The 21,431-nt window shown below is 36.9% G+C and overlaps 1 protein-coding gene across 3 annotated transcripts in view; it reads left to right on the top strand.

Annotated features, from left to right (window-relative positions):
- The window catches only part of SMC6 (structural maintenance of chromosomes 6), a 37,129-nt gene extending 15,937 nt beyond the window's left edge, over window positions 1–21,192 (top strand). For 2 of the 3 annotated variants that reach the window (XM_032212592.1, XM_032212591.1), the window contains exons 14-28: window positions 798–976; window positions 1,901–2,102; window positions 2,961–3,075; window positions 3,600–3,760; window positions 4,957–5,092; window positions 6,630–6,704; window positions 8,102–8,272; window positions 9,213–9,350; window positions 11,409–11,554; window positions 12,285–12,410; window positions 12,915–13,020; window positions 13,881–13,916; window positions 17,986–18,138; window positions 18,554–18,651; window positions 20,479–21,192. In XM_032212592.1, coding sequence (XP_032068483.1) covers window positions 798–976; window positions 1,901–2,102; window positions 2,961–3,075; window positions 3,600–3,760; window positions 4,957–5,092; window positions 6,630–6,704; window positions 8,102–8,272; window positions 9,213–9,350; window positions 11,409–11,554; window positions 12,285–12,410; window positions 12,915–13,020; window positions 13,881–13,916; window positions 17,986–18,138; window positions 18,554–18,651; window positions 20,479–20,593 — 1,957 coding nt within the window. In that variant the 3' untranslated portion in view covers window positions 20,594–21,192. The remainder of the gene's footprint in view (window positions 1–797; window positions 977–1,900; window positions 2,103–2,960; window positions 3,076–3,599; window positions 3,761–4,956; window positions 5,093–6,629; window positions 6,705–8,101; window positions 8,273–9,212; window positions 9,351–11,408; window positions 11,555–12,284; window positions 12,411–12,914; window positions 13,021–13,880; window positions 13,917–17,985; window positions 18,139–18,553; window positions 18,652–20,478) is intronic. The other variant, XM_032212593.1, reaches the window with a different exon arrangement.
- The last annotated feature ends 239 nt before the right edge of the window (window positions 21,193–21,431 follow it).

The following is a 21,431-nucleotide window of genomic DNA, read 5'->3' as shown; positions in this document are numbered from 1 at the left end:
TAAGTCTAATAGCTTCTGCTATTGCTATTAGCTGTGGGAAACATAGGTCAGTCGCTGTCTTTCAGACCACCCTGTCATAGGGAATGTTGTGGGAAAAAATAAGAAGGAACAATATGGAAGCCACTCATGAATAAATAATAGGAAAAATACAGTAAATTTAGTAAAGAAAGGTACAAATTAATCACAATGTCTTGTTTGACTTCTTCGTTTGCCTTCACGCTTCAGTAGTCAATGTTAGCATGAGAGGAAATATGCATATAAAATTTCTCTAGGTTAGTTCTGGGAAGTGACATAAATCATTTTGATTCCGTACTATTTTTCTGTTAAGAAGTAAAGCCACCCACCTTTTTGAAGATGATGTAAGTCACGTATTTTACAAAATCAAAAGCATTCTTCCTTTTGTAAGCATGAAAATAGAGCAGATGCATTTGTAGAACTTTGAATAATCTTTTGGAGACAGTGAACACTTCTAATTTGAAATTGCAGATTATTATTAAATGTTTTAGTTGTTTGTATCCCACCTTATTTTTATAACATTTGAATAGAAAATGAGAGTATGTTTGTGGCTAAAAGAATAAACTTCATTCCACTTCTAAAAATAAATTCTTAAGCTATGTTCATAAGTACCCAGTTTTAGTATTCACCATAAATTATATGTGTGTCTGTGTGTCATAGTTTTGGAATCCTGAATTAATAGTTTTGCTAAGAAAAAAAATGTGCTACATATGAAATGTTTTCTCAAAGAGAAATAGTTGGAATTTTTTGTTTTTTGTTTCGTTTTTTGTTTTGTTTTTTAGACAGGAAGAAAGTGAAATGAAAAAAAAGCTAGATTCTCAACAGCAACAGCTGAGACAATTAAAGGAGAGTAAAACCAATCGCATGAAAAGATTTGGATCATTTATGCCAGACCTTTGTGAAGCAATTGATGCGGCTCATGCTCAAGGGCAGTTTACATACAAACCAGTAGGACCGTTAGGTAATCTGTTAGTGTTCTTCTCTATGTAATCAAATAATGAAAGCTTTAACTCAACAGAGTAAAAGTATTGAGTTGCAGCTTTGATATTCGCAAACTGAATAATAAATGCAGCATTGCCATTATCTGTCTGTGTATAACCACATTTCTTATTTTGAGATAATAAGGTAAACCATCCCTCCACACTCCTTTTTCCTCAGGAAGTATTTACAATGGCAAGGAGGAACTTTTAGATTCCTACTTATTGTATTTTATGTTTGGTATGTTGAACTGAGGAGATGTATATTTACAAAGAAAGAATCTGAAGTAAATTGTAGTAATCCATACACAGTTTGAATTATAAAAGCTTTCGGGATTATTCAGTAGCCCTTCTTTATATACGTAAAGAATTGGCCTCTTGTAGTCAGTTTATGGGATTTTCTCAGTATGTACAGTTGTTTATTTTGGTGAGCTAAAATTATAATTACAGAAGGTGTTGCAATGAGAATTCAAAACTCATGAAATGTTTCCAGCTGTATATATATTTTTTCTTGTATGTAGGGCATGGCAAAAATGTAATAAGAACACAGGCTTCTATGTTTTATTTCAAAAATAATTATATGGCTCCATTCATATATCCGAAAGATGAATACTTCTGCACTTTTACTTTATATGTAGGTAACTATGAGCAGATTGAATATAATCAGAGGCCTTTACCAAAATGTCATATTTGGGGAAAATAGGCAAATATAAAACCACAAATATATTGAACCTTCTGCTTTATTAAAAAAAAGGGGGGGGGGGGTTGTCACGGAAATAGCATTGTTTCTACACATTGTGCTATTGCTACCACGCAGATGTTTGCAGTGGGAAAACAGCAATCCTATCCTGTACAATTGAAGGAACTTATTTTGACAATATGTACTGAGGTTTCATGCTTACATTTAGGTGCTTTTATTCATCTGAAAGATCCTGAACTAACTTTGGCTGTTGAAGCATGCTTAAAACACCTGCTGCTTGCATTTTGTTGTGACAATCATAAAGATGAAAGAGCGTTGCAGGCATTGATGTCCAAATACTGTCAAGCTGGTTTTCGACCTGCAATTATTGTTATTCGTTTTCAGAACAGTATTTATGATGTAAAGTCAAAGTAAGTGTCTTTTTTTAAAAATCTGATTTCTAAATTAGCCTTTTGTTAAAATCAATTTCTTTATTCCCACTTGCCTATTGTAGTTTGAACGATATTGTTTTAATTAAAGCTCAATCATAATTTATATGCTAGGAAATAAATTCACTGAGAGATATTTTAAAATAACTTTGCATATAATTAACTGGCATCAATAAATATAAGATTTGCTTCTGTCATCTTTAGCTCATTATAGTAGTTCACAATAGCGTATTGATAACAATTCTTAACATATTATATGTGAACACTGTTCTCCCATTTTGAGGCCTTTTAATAGAATACATAATTTATATCCAATATAATCTCTTTTATGCACAGACTTGTATAAGCCTCCATTAATTAAAAGAAGGAAATAAGTATCCTCTGAAAATTTGTTCTCAAGATTTGAGGAATTCTCTAAAAAATTAGGAGCTGGTATGCAGTAATCTTTTTTCCCAGCAATGTGTTTAATTGCTATTTTCTTCTAAACTCTCTACCCCAGAATTATCCTTCCATTTCTAAACCAATCCTTCTCCAATCTACTATTTGCCACTCTGAATTGCTCTCTCTATTTTCCAATTAAAAATCATACACTGTGTCCCAATTGTAGCAGTCAGAACAGTGAAAAAGTCTGAATGATTTTGATCATAAATGTCTATTTTATTCCTCATGACAAACCATGGGGAGTTTTTTTCCAGGGTAGATTTTTTTTAAGGGTTTCCTGTTTCTATGCCCATTGTCAGAAATTTCTGTTTGTGCACCAGACTCGCTAGTTTATAAAGATTAAACCTTAATTTCATATGTTGTCACAATGATGTATCTTACTGTTTTAACTTCTTGTAGGGCTGTTTTCCACCCTAACTTCCCAACAGTTTTGACGGCATTAGACATTGACAACGCAGTAGTAGCCAATTGCTTAATTGACATGAGGGGTATAGAGACTGTTCTGCTGATTAAAGTAAGAATTTACTTGCAATGCATACAGAATGTTAGCATAATATTTTTGTGCGAATTCATTTTATTTAGGATTAGACAGACTATTCATTAAATGTAGGCTGTTTGTGTTTTGTACCAAATCATGTTCAGATGTTTATCAAGTTGTTTTGCTATTATATAAAAGAATGACTATTGGAGCTTAAAGGAAATTATAACAGGGTGTAAAGGAAAGGCTTGACGGTTTCATCAGCTGTGGCAAGAGATTAATTAAAATCAGATTTGATTTATGGCAAATTATCACATAAAGGGGGTGATGCACCCATAATCTTGAGATAATGAGTTCTTGCTTGAAATAATTTTTGCAGAAAGATAAATGCAATAGAGTTCAGTATGGGAAGAAGCCTATTGGTATTCAGCTGGATATTTTAAATTGTAGTGATAACCACATTAAGAAAAGTTTTCAGACCCTTCTGTTTTAAATCTTTCTGAGTTGTCAATATTGCAGGTTCACTTGTAAATTGTTGCTGTGCTTTTTTCCCCCCTTAGAGTAATTATGAAGCTCGAAGAGTTATGCAGCACAACAAGCCTCCTAAATATTGTAGGGAAGCTTTTACTGCTGAGGGTGATCAGGTGTTTGAGGAAAGATACTACTCTTCTGAAAATAAAGGGCCTAGGTTTCTCAGCAGAGATGTAGAAGCAGACATAAGGTTAGAATAATTAATGACAATTCTTTTTATATATATTCTGCTCTTTTTTTTGCTGCTGCTAGTTAAATTGTGTCTGTAGATAATCTATTATGGCAAACTAATAGAAAAAGTGTTTGTTTACATGTACTGTGTCTCCCTGACAATAAGCACCGGTCTTATTTACTTTTGGGCCCAAAAATAAGCACTAACATGATTTCATGGTGATGAGCCTGGCTGGGCGCATCGCCCTCCAGCACACATACAAGAGCTGGCAAGTGTGCAGGGACTGGCGGTATCTGGCAGCAGCTGCACCCCGCCACTTCCTTAGTCAGTGCACTCTGCAGCTGTGCAGAGCAGAAGGCAGGCAATCCCGACACGAGGAGTGGAAGGCAGGCAATCCCCATGCACTGTGTAGGCTTCAGGCAAGCCAAGAGATGCAAAGACGAGCCTCCTGCGGGCGGGCGGGTGGCGCTCAGCTTTCCCATGGCCTGTGCGTCTGGATTGGCTGCCTCCATCCTCTGCCTCTACCGCCAGTGTTGCTGTGCGAAGATAAGCCTCCGACGGCCATCCATTGCTCTGGCCCACCGCTGCTTCGTTTTCGCGCATCCAGGTGCCTCCCCCTGAGTTTCTGCCTCTGTCTGCTACTTGCACAGGTACTCAGCTCCCCTGTGCTGCATAGACTGCACCTGCTGCCAAACACCGTTGGCCCGCATGCGCTTGCCGCCTTCTGTGCTGACCATGCCCTCCCTTTTCACTAGGGCTTATTTTTGGGGGGGAGGCATACAAGGCACAGATAGAAGCAAGCTGGGCTTATTTTTGGGGTAGGTTGTATTTTCGGGAAAACACGGTAGATATACAAAAATAACGATATAAAAGAAAATAAACCTGGACAGTTATGAACTTTAAAGTGTTGTTTGTATTGCTTGCAAGCCTTTCTCTTCTACCAAATCCAACCGACTGCTCCCTGTTTCTGCTGAACCAGTCCTAACTCAATATTTTTTGTGGTGTCCAGTATATGTAAAATGATTTTTATTTTATTAATCTCAATTTAAGATCACAGTTATTTAAATCCATGCTCAACTGTTTTCAAAAGAGAGGACACTTTGAGCTGATCCTTCCAGTATTCATTTAAGCAATGTATGTCGGATTCTTCAGACTCCTGTACAAATAGGTTTCTAGCTAAGGAGTTGTTGCAATTAATTCTTTATGCCTTTAAGCAATTTGGAGAGAGAAGTTGAGAACCGAAAAACCCATCTCTCGACAATACAACAACGAATACGTTCTATTGAAATGAACATTAAACAGAACAAACGCCATCTGACTGATCACCATCAGCACAAAAAAGAGTTGCAGGTAAGAAGAACATAGTGAGCAACCTCTGTTGGAAAGTAACTCTCATCCTGGTATCTACTACAGTAGGTTGAGCAGAATTCCTGAGTCAACTGATACCGGTGTGTCTTCTTGTGACCCCCAGATTTGCTATCCTGGAATATTTCAACATTCATTTGAGGTTGCCTGGACAAGTCACAATGTCATATTTTTAAGGGCCTTTTTTTTTGTCCAGTCTCTCCGGCTGAAAACTCAACAGAAGCTGCTCCAACATAGGTTGGCTAGCTAATAATCTTAGCTATAACAGTATATCAGGATGAAGTCACTTCTAATAGTTGGTGCTGTCTGAGTGTGGTGGTGAAGGTGTACTAGGAAAGAGGAGATCCAGGTTCTAGCCCAGTGATGGCTAACCTTTTTGTCATCACATGCCAAAAGCGTGGAGTGCCCACATCCATAATACAATGTGCACATGACACACACACCATGTGCCCCGCCTCCTGCGCATGCATGTGCGATCCCCCTGCGCCCTGTTTTGGGCCTAGCAGGCCTCCCTGCACCCCCGCGCATGCCTGTGTGTCTCCCGCATGCGCAGCAGAGACCCAAAAATCTGGCTGGTGGGAGGCACGTGTGATGAAGCTGAGCTGGGGCAACAGCTCCAGCGCCCACAGAGGGCTCTGCGTGCCATAGGTTCGCCATCATGGTTCTAGCCCATCCTCAGCCAGAGAAACTCAGAGGATTTTTCTAGGCCAATCATTCCTTCTCAAACCAATCTATCTCGCAGGATTATGAACATGAAGAAAAATAAGAGGAGAGCGTGCATCATGTGTGTCACCTGGAGTTTCTGAATGAAAGATGGGATAGGAATCTGCTGTGGCCCAGCAGGAGCCATTGGAGCTGCCACCAGACTCCAACAGCGAGGGGCCCTATGAGTCAGCTTTGGAGGATCTGGAGGACCCTGGACAGGGTTCCGACTCTGAGCAGGGAGCAGAGAGGCTGGTTGGCCACCAGGAGGCGCCTGAGCCTCGGACCAGTGGGGAGGAGACAAGGGAGTGTGATCTGGACGTCAGCAGTGGGGAGGAGCCAAGGGAGTTGTTCCTAGATGCCCGGCACCGGAAAGCTAATAGGCGGCAGGAACAGTTGCACAGTTACAGGAGGTAATTGCACTCAGCTGGTGGTCATTAGGCTCCTCTCCAGACTATAAAAGAACTGCTTGTGCACACACCACTTTTGGAGAAGTCAACGCAAGAACTAATGTCAGAGAACATTATTGTGAGCTTGGCAGGTGGATTGCTGCCACGGCTTATCTGTGCTGGATTGCTGCCCAAGCTTGTCTGTGCCAGTTTGCTGCCAAGGACCTGTCTGTCTGTTAATTAAATGCCGTAACTTATCTTTGGCTCGGAGTGTGTTGGTGTGGGACGAGGGGGAGTCAGAACAGGAATCTATTATAGAAGAGTGCTTTTCTTGTCATATTAGTTGTAATTTGAATCTGGCACTTTTAACCACTTTTTTCATGACTTAGCTGTATCTTGATTTTTAACGTTTATTTTCATTTCCATTACAGATAACAATGAGAAAAACAAACTTAGAAATTACAGACCTTGAAAATGTAGAAGAATCAGTGGTCATCTCTACATTAGTAAGAACTGTTTGAATTCTTCCTATCTTTATATTATTTGGTACTTCGTGGTGTAACTACTGAAGACTGACAGTAATTCCCACAGTGAAGGATCTTATGAGAAATTGGTTTTATTTGCATTACCTCTTCCTCAGTTACTGGAGGAAGAAACAAGTGAAGGAATGTCTGCAGAAATTATGAATCTTTAGAACTTGGAATACAAATATTGTGCTGTTACAGGTAGTCCTCATTTAGTTACTGAAATGGGGACCAGCAACTTGGTTGTTAAACGAAGTGGCCACTAAGTGGAAAATCATGTGACTGCCACTGTGCTTATGAAATTACAGAGTACGGTATGTGTTAATTGATTGTAATGGTGAACACATGATTGCGAGAGAAATTCTACAAAAGGCATACATGTGGCCATTGGTTGAAAAGGTTGCATTTTCAACAGCTTTGCAACTACAAATACGGATAATCCTCGACTTACAACAGTTCATTTAGTGACTGTTTGAAGTTACAATGGCACTGTAAAAAGTGATTTATAACCATTTTTTGCACTTAGGAACTGTTGCAGCATCCCTTCAGTCACATGATTAACGTTCAGATGCTTCGCTATCAAGACATATTTATGACAGTTGCAGTGTCCCCAGGGTCATGTGATCACCTTTTTACGAGCCTCTGACAGGCAAACTGATTAGAGAAGCCAGATTCACTTAACGACCGTGTTACTAACTTAAGAACTACAGCGATGCCCTTCAAAATTGTGGCAAGAAAGGTCATAAAATGGGACAAAATTCACTTAACAAATCTTTCACTTAGCAACAGAAAATTTCAGCTCAGCTGTGGTCATAGGTTGAGGACTACCTGTAGTTGCTGTCTGAGGCAGCAAGGATTGCTGTTAATTAGTGCTAACAGTGCTGTTAACTACTGTTAATTAGTGAATAAAATTTTATATCCATAGTGAGTAGCACCGTGTAGTATTCTACAAAGAGCATCTCTATGCATTTGATTCTATCTTAAAAGCTACTCAGTAATAGCATGAGGCATAGTTTATAGTGCTTCACTACAAATATAGATTTGTTTGTAGATCTCTGTTCCAAAGTACTTGGGGAAATAATATTAAAATTATTAAATCAGTTGTATGTTTCCGCTGCTTTGGGTAAAATAATTATTACTACCACATTCTTTTGTGGAAATAACAAATCTGAAGTGTAATGGAGACTAGATCTTGATAGACAAGGATTAAATTGATAGCAATTATGTCTAACACATTGGGATAAACTTGATTTTTGCCTCATCATACTTCAGGGAAACTGACCTATGATATAGTCTGTAGTGTCCTTGCTATCTTTGGTTCTCAGTCTGAAACTTAATTTTATGACGAGTAATTCAAATGGACTTTTTGTTTACATCAGGAAGAAGAAATTCATGATAATCAACAGAAGATAAAAACAGTTAAGGAACGAATACATAAGCAGAAGGCGGAATTGGAGGAACTGAAATGCCGTTTGCAAGAAGAAGAACAAAAATGTGCAGCCATCAAAGAGAAAATTAATCAAGTACAAGACGAAGTAGCTACAATCAAGGTAGTATTATTACCATTCAGCATGGTGGGCAGAATGGACAAGACTATCTAAAAAGAGTGAAACAAAATGAATAGGTTACACCTTTTAATTCCCATTTAAAAGATTTTAATTGTTACTATGTTTGAGGCGCACCAGAAAATTCAAAAAAGTAGATACAATGTTCTACAGTTTGGCCTAAATATAGAACAGAAGGTCAGCTAGTTAGCTACTTTTAGCAATACAGAAATTCCTGGGGAAAAAATATTGTGAGTCAGTAAAAACCTTGAGTGAGCAGAGTTTGGATAGGAAAATCTGTAGTTCTCCCTCAAAATGATTGTAATTTATGACCAACCATCTTACCACAAGGTAACGCTGGGTGGTTTACAATGTTAAAAAGATAAAATATTTCAAAACCTGTACGCCATACGTACTAGATATTATAAAAGATAATTCAGCCCTAATTAAAAGGGAGGGAGGGAGGGAGTAGATTGAGCGGAGGAGAAGGAGTTGGGATCTATTATTAGTCTAACAACCACCTCCAATGTGAAGCCTCCCCCACCCCAATGTGGAATCCCAACCCAACTGGCAGAGGTAGGTCTTCAAGCTCTTATGAAAGGTCGGGAGGGTTGGAGATGACTTTATTTTGGGGGGGACAAGCTGTTCCAAAGAGCAGGAGCAACAGCAGAGAAGGCTCTTCTGCATCCTGCTCACCAGAATATCTTGGTCAATTAGGTCTGCAGCATGCCGTCTCTGCTGGCACAAGTGGGATGGGCCAGTCCCATTGGGTTGGGATGGTCCTGCAAGTAGCCTGGGCCCATGCCCTGAAGGCCTTTAAAAGTGATTAAAAACACCTTGAATTGCACCTGGGAGCAAACTGGCAGCCAGTGCATTTAAATGCGATGCATATACGTTTAATACATTAATTAATACATTAATCTTGGTATTGATTTCCTCCTAATAGGATGGATTACATCAGGCAGAGGATGAACTGGAGAGAAGTAAAAACAATCTAAAACATTACGAAGAAAAAGAAAGGCTCCATTTGGAATCCATAAAAGCATTTAAACATAATGTAGCTACAAAAGAGGGAGAATTAGAGGTATTTACTTTCTCCAGCATGATTGCAAAATTTCTTTGCAGTACATTTGCCTACTAAATGATGGGAATGGTGGTAATATTCTCTATTGTAATATGGTAACATAAAGAAAGGTAACTCTCCTTATTGCATATTATAATCTTATGTATTTCTGTAGAATTGATTTTAATTAACATAGCCTAACGGTCCTTGGTTTTTTTTAATACCTATATTTCTAGGATTTCCTCGCCAATATGTCCAATATCAAATATGCAAGGATTTTTCTAAATCTGGGCATAAAGATGGCTATTAACTATGGTTGCAGTGTGAGTAGTGGTCTTCCTTATGTAGTGGATTGGCCCCTAGTGGGCCACAGTAAGAACAAGCTGCTGAACTAGATAGGCCAAGGATCCAATCCAGCTGGACACTGCTGGCGCTGTGTCCTTAAGAGCATTTTCAGTGCTTTGCCTATTTTGAATTGGATATTTATTTGTTTATAGATATGCTTTCACACCCTCACAAAATTGCTTGTTAAAGAGTAAAGGACTGGTCTAACTAGTTATTTTTCATCAGGGTTTTGAAGCCAATCTCCTGGAACAATTTTATAGTTTTTCTCTACAGCAGTTCCAGGAGCTTTCTAACATTTGATAAGTCGTTGGTTGCCCAATCTGGCATATCTTTTCCCCTCTTCGACAGAATTGCTATTTCGCAGGCTCTTCTGGTAGGCTAACTACAGAGGAACAATTTTAATTAAGTATAAATTGCATTGAAAAATAATTTTTCGTGAACAATAAAACACCATTGCTAATACCAATTACTAATTTAGTTTTTCGGGCCCATGGGGAAATCAGAGTAATTATTTCTCTAGTTATTAGGTGCAGAAATAAACAGCTAGAAACTCAGTATTCAAAGGCAATTAAATATATATTACCAGACAATGGAAGCAAGCTTTCGGGGGGGGGGGGGTGTAAAATTTTCAACAACTTCTAGCTGCATTGTCCAATATTTAAATACCACTTTATATGAATGCTTAGGTTGACATAGCATACAAAGTTCTGAAATGTTTCAGAGATATCGCATTGAAGCTAAATTGTATAATTTAGGACTTGTGCTGTGCTTCAGATCTGGAAGCAAATGATGCTTTGGATTATGCAGGGGGTATGAATATAGCACCTGTCTGTAACTGCTTTAGTAACTTGGGACAAGTGATATGAGTATCTTTTTGCTTCAAATCCGAAGAATTGTATGCCTGTGGCTTTGTGTTTGTGTGAGTCTATATGTGAATACTTTGAATACTCTAAAGAATTGTTTATAAAAGTTTCAATATTTTAAGTAATACGTTAAACAAGTTGCACTACATGTTAAAATAATAAACTAGCAGCAGCATAATTTAAAACTCTAGAGCTGTATAAATAGCCTGAAATAGGCTTTTTCAATTTGACATGACAAAGCATCCAGCAGCCCTGCCTTTATTAGCTAGGAAATCACAAGGAATCAGAGATGATATTCAGCCGGTTCGGACCAGTTCGCCTGAACTGGTAGCAGAAATCGCAGATGGGTTCGCCCACCTGCCTCAGCTCTATGCCGTCCTATTTAGGCACGTTTTTTAGGCCGGCGCATGCGCGGAAGGCACACACATGAGCAAAGCACATGCACGGAAGCCCATGCATGGAAGCCCAGTGGTAATAAAACATGAAACCCACTGCTGCAAGGGATGATGCAATTTTATTTGTATTTATGAGGAGCAGGTCAATACTTTTAATAAATATTAAAATAATAAATAATCTGACCCATATTTCCGTTCCAGCTTTATGCTGCTGGATTCCTTTCCATTTCTTTTTGATTTGTAGAGAGGGCTAATATGCGTTCCATCGCTGTTCAGATTTTATTGCATCCAGCTTTTGTATATTTTCTTATTTCACACCTATGCTTGCTCTTAATTTTTTAAAACCTTCTCCTGTTCCCTTTATTTATTATACTTAGTTTCACTTCACTTTATTAATTTTTTCTACATTACTGCATTATTTTCATCCAAAAGCGTAATGAAAATTGTCTTTTGCCATATTTTAACATATTTATTAGGAAATGATTGCAAAGGCTTCAAAGATCCATCCAGAGCGAATAGAAGTAACTAGGACTTATAAAAGTCTGGATACAGAAATGAATCGTTTGAGACAAAAAATAAATTCAGAAAGAGAACGTACTGGAGATAGAGAAGAAATAATAAGGTAAGTGTGTGTGAGAGAGGGAGGGAGAATTTTGTAGGTGAGGGTGAGTGAATATGTAGGCGACATCTGAACCCTACATCAGTGTTTTCTGGCCTAGACACTATTTAGCCTACAAAAAGAGGTCAATTTTTTAAAATTAGACATTCCATTCCATAATTTTCTAACTCACCTAACTGGGAAATGCCTTAAAAATAAATGTTATTTCCAAATCAATTTATATTCTGAAATTAATTCTAGTTCATATATCTGGAAAATATTTTTGAAAATAAAATCATAATACACTGAAAGGAGTTATGGAGTTCTTTGATTCCAAGAATATCTGTACAGAAAATGCAATCACCAATTAATGAAGGAGAATTGGTTTTCTGAATCTAGAGCTATATCATCATTTTTATGTATTATCAAGTATTAAATACTGAAAATCAACAATTGGTGTTAATTTTCCAGTTCGGGCAACTTTGTGCTTCATGAAGCAATACTTTTTCATTGTTGAAAATTACTATCATTAGAGGTCCCCAAATTTTAGTTTCTGGCAATCATTTCTCTTCCTGGAATGACATTCCAAATTGTTCAGGATAGTCTTCAAGGCATCCAGAAAAACTTCCTTACAACATCTAGTAGCTAGGTGCACCAGGTTATAGACATCTTTCTATTGTAGAATTTCCCTACTTTACTTTGATACTGGTTTGAAACTAATGTTTGTTTTTCTTATTTCTTTTTAAATATGCAGACAACTTCAGGAAGCAAAAGAAAAATACCAGAGTTCAGAAAGCAAAACCAAAAATTTGAAGAAATTCATTAAACTATTGGATGAGATGATGGTTCAGAGACATAAAACATATCTGCATTTTAGAAGGTAAGGTATTATGTGTGTTTTTGCTATTTTTAAAAATATTCAGTAACTTAAGCAAGGATTTAATAAGAGACAACGGCATTTTTGCATAATGGAACCACTGCATAAATCTTAAAAAAAATTGAAGTCAGTAGGCAAAAGGGATTCTTGCAAGTACATTTATCTTCAAAAATAGACTTCTATTACTGAATCATTATTTCTCGGTGCCACAGAAGTTTATAAAACTTCAAATTTTGTTTAAAATTCTAACTTTTTTAGTAATTATAATCATATGCCAGAGGCTGAACAGCAGGTGTTCTTTAACTGATTCAGCCTGGTTTATGAGAACAGATTATTTAATTGTCTCTAGGAGGCAATGCACTAAGACGGATAAAGGAGCAGCATTGGAGCGGACACGTATAAACAGACCCCAAGTTGTGTGCTGGTGTCATTTCATATATTTAGATGTTTAATACATTTCCCCCCAAAAAATTATATCTTCATTTTTTTAACATTTTCATTTTGAAGGTTTCTTACTATGCGATGCAAAATTTACTTCGATTCTTTGTTAAATCAACGGTCGTATTCTGGAAAAATAGACTTTGACCACAAGAATGAAAGACTTTCAATTACTGTAAGTCTCTTTTTTTGGTTTACTTTTGCTTTTGTTATTTTATTTTCTGCCTTGTTTAGAATAAGTTGATCGCTGAATAAAGCGTGCCCCCCCCTTCCCCACTCTATGCCAGTTCAGCTTTATACATTTAACAAAGATTAGCCTTAAAGTGAAATGGAATATAATGGTTTCACTCCTCCACATAACCTGCATGCGAATGAGCTTCCATGCGAGCGCTCTGTTGTTCCTTGCAGGAAATAGAAAACAGTATTTTTTTTAATACCTCGGAGCAAACAGAAAATGATAAGCGCTTTTTCCAAAGGCACAAATGCTCCCTAGGTCATTGCCTCAATTTAATAGTACTTTATTATCCAAAAAGCTAGCAGGGAAGGCAAAAACAAGTACTTCTGTACTTGTTGCCATGAAAACTGTCACTAGGAGTCAAGCTTGACTTGTGGAAACCTTTTTTTTTTCCCCCACAAAAGAGCTGGCTCAATAATTCATGAAACGAATATATCTCATTTTTGTGTCTTAAATGTATGAAAATGTTAGAGATAGATTGGGTTATGTCTCCAGATCGGGGATTCATGTTTTTAATTTAGGTCTTGTGAACAATATCCAGTCGTCAGAAATGATTCAGCAACTTCTCATAACAAATCTGAATTTTCTCCCCTATTCCCATTTTAATACAGATTAATTATTCTCTGCCCTATTATTCTTGTCTTCTGCTTCCCAATTAATCCATAACAGCTTTATTTTGGAAAGAAAACTAGATTGCAATAATGAAATGCATTAGGGTATTTATAAGTGCATTTTTATACCTGACAAATTGCCTTTCAGGGTGTGTAATTCTTTCTACATTAAAGTCTTGCTTTGTACAGGTAGTTCTCAACGAACAACCACAGTTGAGCCCAAAAGTGAGTTTTTCCCCCTTTTTACGATCTTTCTTGCCACGGTTGATAAATTAGTAACCCAGTTGTTAAAATTAATCTGGCTTCTCCATTGACTTTGCTTGTGAGAAGGTCACAAAAGGTGATCACATGACCTTGGGACACAGCAACAATCAGTAAACCAGTTGCCAAGTACCTGAATTTTGATGACATGATCATGAGGATGCTGCAAGGGTCATTACTCTGAAAAACGATCATGTGACTTTTTTCAGTGCTGTTGTAACTTTGAACAGTCACTAAATGAACTGTTGAAAGTTGAGGACTACCTGTATAGTAATATATTACATTTTGCATATTTAATGTACCATAAACATTTGTACATATTAAACTAATTCTTAAATAATTCATTCAGATTATATTATTTTTAATTTTAAACGTTTCCCCCCCCCCTTTTTAATGCTTTGAGGCTTTAATAGATTTTTAAAAAAAGTCATTGCCAGTTACTGCGACAGAAATTAAGATATTTTACAAATATTGCGTCAAATACAGTGCTGCCTATGTAAGGGTGATATTGTTGTTAATTATAGCTTTTCTTGAACGATATGGCACAGTAAAGACTTTATGAGGAAATTTCACTACAAGGAAGTGAGAAGGTTACATCTAATTTTGAATGTGGCGGATCAGTTTGATGTTTGTTGGGTTGATTTTTTTAAATTGTCAAATTTTATGTTTAGGACACACACACACACACACACACACACACACACACACACACATACAGTTTATTGATAGTTATTGCCAATCAGGAATTCCCCATTAATGAATACATGGAATTATTAATTAGAATAATTAATAATTAAAAGAATAAACATGTTGGTGAAAGATGGGCATAATGCTTAGCTTCTATTTCACCATTTTTATTGGCTTTCATAAAAATGATGGAATTAATGGACTTGGCCCTCTCTGGCCAATTTCCAAGTTGAACAAGGGGGGGGGGAGAAGGAGGTAACTGCTCTGTCCCACATTTATGAGTATAATACAATACTCTAGCCTGAAAAATGTTTTAGCAGTAATTCTATGAGGGGAAAAAACTGGAATTCAACTTTTTATAGTCCTGCAATTTTTGAAAACTTAATAGTCAATTTTATGTAATCATAGAAATCATCACTTAGCTGAACATTCTTGACATTGCTCATGATTTTTTAAATACATAAATCAAAATTATTTTCATATTGGGGAGTTGTTATGACATTTGTCACCTCAAGATGTCCTCATAATTCTAAAAGATGGACTGCACGGAATATTTTGCAGAAAAACAATGTTTTCTGGCCACTTTTTTTTAGCATGTTATTTTATTGCTATTTAAGTTTAATTTTAAATATAGGGTGGTATAATTGCCTGTGTTTATAGTATTAGATGCTTTGGATGCAATTCGTGAAGCATCGTGATGATGAATATTTCATTCATTTCAATGGCCTGGAAGCAGTGGAATGATTTATTTTGTATATATTGTTTAGCAGATCTCCTTGCACATATTTCATAAGAAGATTTTTATTTTAAAATACATTGAAATAAGGGGACACGGTAGCTCAGTGGCTAAGATGCTGAGCTTGTCAATCAGAAAGGTCAGCAGTTGGGCGGTTCAAATCTCTAGTGCCGTGTAACGAAGTGAGCTCCCGTTGCTTGTTCCAGCCTCTGCCAACCTAGCAGTTTGAAAGCATGTAAAAATGCAAGTAGAAAAATAGGAACCACCTTTGGTGGGAAGATAACAGTGCTCCGTGCACCTTCAGCATTTATTCATGCCGGCCACATGACCACCGATATGTCTTCGGACAGCGCTGGCTCTTCGGCTTTGAAACGGAGATGAGCACTGCCCTCTAGAGTCAGGAACGACTAGCACATAGGTGCGAGGGGAACCTTTACCGTTACATTGAAATAATGTGTTGGACACCTTATTGAATATAAATGTAATTTTCAATTTTAAAGCATGTAAATGAGCTGTGTCAAAACAATGCATTCATTATGGTTGTTCTTAGTTATTTACAAGGTTCTAATGTTTAGGGATAGGGTCAGTTGGATCTTTTTGAGCTGGATTTCCATCTATTTATTAATTCCTTTTTATCCTGGAAATAGATGTTCGCTTTCCTCTGCTTACCCTGTCTGAAAAGATAAACTTATAGTGTTGCACTGTTACTTGGAGACGTTTTTCGATTTGCGTGGTTCCGGTGATTGGCATAGGGTGAAATTTCCAAGCTGGATTTCTATCCACTGTATTCTTTAATTCCTTTTTGTCCTGGGAGTAGATGTTCACCTTTCTTTTTGTGTTCTATTTATACTGACTGAAAATATAAACTTGTAGCTCTACACTTTTCCTTAGAAGTTCTTTTCCGTTTTTCTCTTTAACATCTTAGTTGTATTAAAAGTAGACTTCAGGAAAGACAGTTATTAGGAAACAAATAACTGAAAAGGAAGTTTAAGTTAGTGCAAAGAGAGTCAGTAATCTGGCTATTTATCTGCATCTTTCTATTTTGGTTCAGGTTTTTGAACAACAATCCTACACATTCTCAAACAAATTACTGTTCTTACAAACAAGATTGATCAACTCCTTTTCTTTGGTATAAATTTGCCTATCAGCAGCTGTCCATCCCAAACTTAAGACTTAGCATTCATCCAGCAGTGGAAAGGCAGCATCATATGATCATTCATTGAAGAGTTCTTTTTTGGACTTTCTTTCACCAGAAAGAGGACAAATTTCATTTTTGTCTCTTGATTAAGAAGAGAGAGAGAATTACCCATTGTACCGAATTATACAGAGTACATTAGACAGAATACTGGACGTTCAAATTGTGTATTCGAACACATATCAAGACTGAAAAGTTAACACTCAAAATGTTTTGCACAAGTCTACCCTCTAAAGTTTTTCCTTTCAAATCTAGAAGAAATGAATACTTTTCCACATAATTAACAGGGTTCCAGCAATTCTTGAAATGCATTTCCTACACAAAGAAACCACAGTTACCCTACAGTCCCTCAATTAAGGCATTTGGAGCAATCTATAGCGAAGAAAATTCGGCCCAAAGAAAGCAGCAATGTGTTTGCTTAGGCTAGTGAGGAAAACATGAGTCTTGCCCATTCAGAGCATGTGAGCTTTTGCAAATCAGGAATTACAGTTCATTATTTTTTTTAAAGAAGGCATTGTACCATTTACAGTATCTTATAGCGGAATACTTGAGGATGTAAAAGACTATATAAATGACTGCAAAATAGGTTAGGTTGTATACGGTTTTCCATTAAGATTATTACCAGATGTACTAGTCAGGAGATGAAGCTTCCAAATGAATCATTCAGAGGTTGATGTTCAACCGTGATCCAACTTCAGTGCTTCCTTGAAGAATTTAAAATCAGCCAGCAACAAAGAAAACAAATGTTTTCTGCTCCCAAACATGATTATCAATACATCATGTTGGCAATGTATAACTGTTTGATTAATGATTTTAATGATTCAAAATGATTCAAAATCACAACTGACTTTCCCAGAACTACTCATGACCTGTTTTTGGAATTACAATTGCAACACACTCCTATCATATAATTGCATTTTGGGCACTTGGCAACCAGCTCACCTTTACAGATGCTTGCAGCCTCCCATGGTTATGGGGTCACCCATCTTGGTTGTACATGGACTTCCCAGTAAATTTCGAAATGTCATTCTGAACTGCTTAAATGGTTAATTATTGGCAATACTGTAGTGTGTTAATAGTGCCTTCTCTATCATTGCTCATTTGGTTGCCTTGCACAGCAGTAGTGGTGCTGGTGCTGGGGTTGAAATAGATTCTTGGGACTTCCTGTTGTCTCATCCAGCCACTATCTCCCCCCCCCCCCCCCCGCAGCATTGCCAGTGCTGCCACCACCACTGAGGAGTGCTCTCTCAAACCAGGTGCTGTGGCCAGCTGCCACACTGCAAAGTCCAAGGCCCCGCCTTCCTGTGCAATTATATGCTGAATTTTTAATATTGCTTTGTTTCACCCGGAAATATTTTTTTTCCTTTATCTTATAATTTCAGTTATGTATTTTTTTTCTTTTTATATAATCGAAGGTGCAACCTGGAAATGGAAACAAGGCTGCTCTTGATGATATGAAATCACTCTCTGGAGGCGAACGTTCCTTCTCCACTTGTTGCTTCATCCTCTCCTTGTGGTCCATTGCTGAATCTCCTTTCAGATGCTTGGATGAATTTGATGTATTTATGGTATGGTTGGCTGAATTGATGTATTGTAAAACATTAGGTTATGGATGGGCTAATTTGGTGGGTAGCTTGGATTTTTTTTTTCTTTGTTTATTTGTTATGTATTTTTGTGGATGTTTTATTGTTTTAATGTTTTTTAAATTGTTTTATAATTTTAGAATTGTAAGCTTTCCGAGACTGTAGAAATTGAATGAATGAATAAACTTACACTACTTTTGTGCCATAAGTTTTTATCAGTCGTGCTCAGAGGAATCAGATTACGTAACTCTGAATTAAACAAAGTTGATGGGAAATAACTTATAAAAGAAAAAAAAAGTGGCATTGGAATTGGTCTTTAAGGCAATAATATACATTGAATCGTTTTGGAAATTTAAACGTTTTTTTTAATAACATTTGGCACAACTTCAATATCTTTTAGGACATGGTTAACAGGAGAATTGCAATGGACATGATGCTGAAGATGGCAGACTCCCAACGTTATCGGCAGTTTATTTTGCTCACTCCTCAGAACATGAGGTATCTATTACACATTTCCTGGTCTCTATCCTTAAAGGCATTTTAATATTTTTTTTAAAAAATATGTCATATCATTTATCTATACTCTCAAATATACATACTTTTATGGTTAATTTACATTGGGAGTTAGAAGTATGCCAGATGTTGCTGTAATTTTAAATTGTTGTATTGTCTTATATGTTCCCCCTCCCTTTTTTATTGTAAGCCACCCGGAGTGGGTGGCATACAAAACTAATAAATACAAATAGATGTGATATCAGCAATGAATGCTACATTTTGAAATCAAATATACTAAATTGAGGTTAAATCAATGCAAAAATCCCTTGCATGAAAGTTTATTACTAATATTTCTATACACTCTGAGGACCCGTATGACCACAGGATTGGACCCTAACTTCAGTAGCCATTGTTTCAGGAGACAATAACTTCCTATTGCTTTTTTAAACAGAATACTTCTTTTGTTGTTATTTAAGTAATTTATAATAAATTACACATTTGTGAACTATTGATTTTTAAATGTTATTTTTTCTTCCCTGTGGGCTCATATCCTTTTGGACAAGATTTTTCAATCCTGCTATACAGATTCAAATGTATTCATTGGGCTGACAATAAGTAAGGTGGAGGGGGGGGAGATTGAGCAGTTGACTCTAGGTTCAGTTCTAACATGGCATTTAGCAAAGTGCTGTTGCCATTGTTAAACCTGTGGGTAAAATATTTAGTCAAAAGCTATAACTATCGGATTTGTGACTAGTTTATAAAGTAAAAAAAAATAAAAATGAGCAATGGGAATATGAATTTCCTAGCATTCAGAGTAGCTCTGTGAGTAGCTTTGCGATATTGAATCCCGTGGATTTTAACGTATAAAGAAAGATCTTGCAGATTACCTTCTTGCTCAGAGCCTGCAAGATTTACAAATGCAACTACAGCAACCTTGACAGATACCATTTAATTAGTTCTTTAGTTCAGTTTTGCAGTAAAGAAGAGCTTGTCTATTCTGGAGGCAAATAGAGAACAGTTAACCCTCTTAACGGCAAGGTGACAGCTGCTCCATTGCAATTTCCACCTATTTATTCTAGTCCTTCTGGAGTCTCTGAGAACAAGTCTCTCACCTCTCAGCTTCCATCTGATGGTCTTTCAGGTAGTTGAAGGCACCTAATGTATCGGTTCCACCACAAAACCGCGGAGGACAAAACGCGCTCGACGAAAGCGCGCATTTGACGTCATCACAGCGCGACGAAAACATCGCGCTGTGATCGAAAAATGTAAAAATAAAGCGAAAACCTTACCCTAACCCCCCCTAAACCTAACCCTTAACCTAACCCTAAATGTAACCCTTAACCTAACGCTAACCCTTAACCTAATGCTAAACGTAACCCTAACGCTCTAAACCTAACGCTAACCCTTAACCTAACCCTAACCCTTACCTTTATGTGAATCGGCTTGCTTTAATTTTAATTTTATTTCAATTTTTAATTTTTTTCATCGCGCTGTGATGACGTCAAATGCGCGCTTTCGTTGAGCGCGATTTTGTCCTCCGCGGTTTTGACGGGTCACGAATGTATCACCCTTTAACCCAAGGACAGATAAAATTTTGGCAGCTTTAGAGTTTTGCTTATGATTGTGAAATTAAATGAATTAGCCTAAAGATAGTTTCAGTGTTTCTGCGAACAGTGTTTAAAATGCTTAAATATTTTTGATACAGTAGATCATATTTACATCGGTTAAAGATGAGTTGTTGTAAACTAGGTGGGGGGGGGGTTCCAAGTATGAAAGCATTGCATGAAAGAATCATTATTATTAATGGGGTTTTTTGCCTTTTGCCTCTAGTTCTTTGCCTACAAGTAGTCTTATCCGAATCCTTCGAATGCAAGACCCTGAGAGGGGACAAAGGACCCTGAATTTCAGTCGTACAGATGAAGAAGATGAAGAAGATGAAGAATGAGAATATGTCATCTGTTATTAATAACTTGTTTTGTAGTATTCAAGACACAAAATTTGTACACTAGTAAAATTGGTGAAAGAGATCCTTTTACATTTTTGAAGTTTACTTGTGGCCTTTTTCTCTTTATAGCAGGCCTTTAATGCTACCTAACACATTTCAATTTTATGCTGAGATTTTGTAAACCTTTTTGTGCTAGAATTATAGCAGTCAACATGTTCTTTCTTCTACTCTGTTCCTATGAATTACATTTAACGTATATTTCTTGCCAGAGTTTGCTATTAATAATATATTTGCTGAATGTGGGAAATGTTTCTTATTTTTTATTGTTCCCAAAAGAGAGGTAAATATAAATGACAGAAGATGAATAAATTTTATATAGTACGCTTACCTGTTTTTACAATATTTTTGAATGTTATAATAGCAGGTTTAAAAACTAAACCCTTTATCAGAAGTCCTCGAGCAATATTTCTGCCTTAAATTTGTATTGTTTCCTTAATCATTACAATATAGATTGTCAAACCACTTTACTGTCTTTCAAATGCTTCTGTTATCCATTTAGTTCCCGTGGCAAATAAAACTAATTGATGGTTGGATCTGAATATTGTGCTAAATCACTGTTTTTGAACAAACAACATTGGTGTATAGGGAATGCTAAGTCAGGACTAGGCCCTATGTAAGCCTACCAGCACTGATGAAGTATAAATCCCAGCATTCCTCCGCACTGGCCATGCTGATATTAGCTGTAGGCAGCTGTACTTATGTATCACCTAGAGGAACCTAAACTACCCATTCCTCCTGCAAGGGATAAACCAGTTTAAAGGCATCCTTGGTGGTGGTG

This window comes from Thamnophis elegans, chromosome 3 (assembly GCF_009769535.1).
Source record: "Thamnophis elegans isolate rThaEle1 chromosome 3, rThaEle1.pri, whole genome shotgun sequence".
In the NCBI taxonomy this organism is placed as follows: domain Eukaryota; kingdom Metazoa; phylum Chordata; class Lepidosauria; order Squamata; family Colubridae; genus Thamnophis; species Thamnophis elegans.
This window is presented reverse-complemented; position numbering and strand designations above follow the sequence as displayed.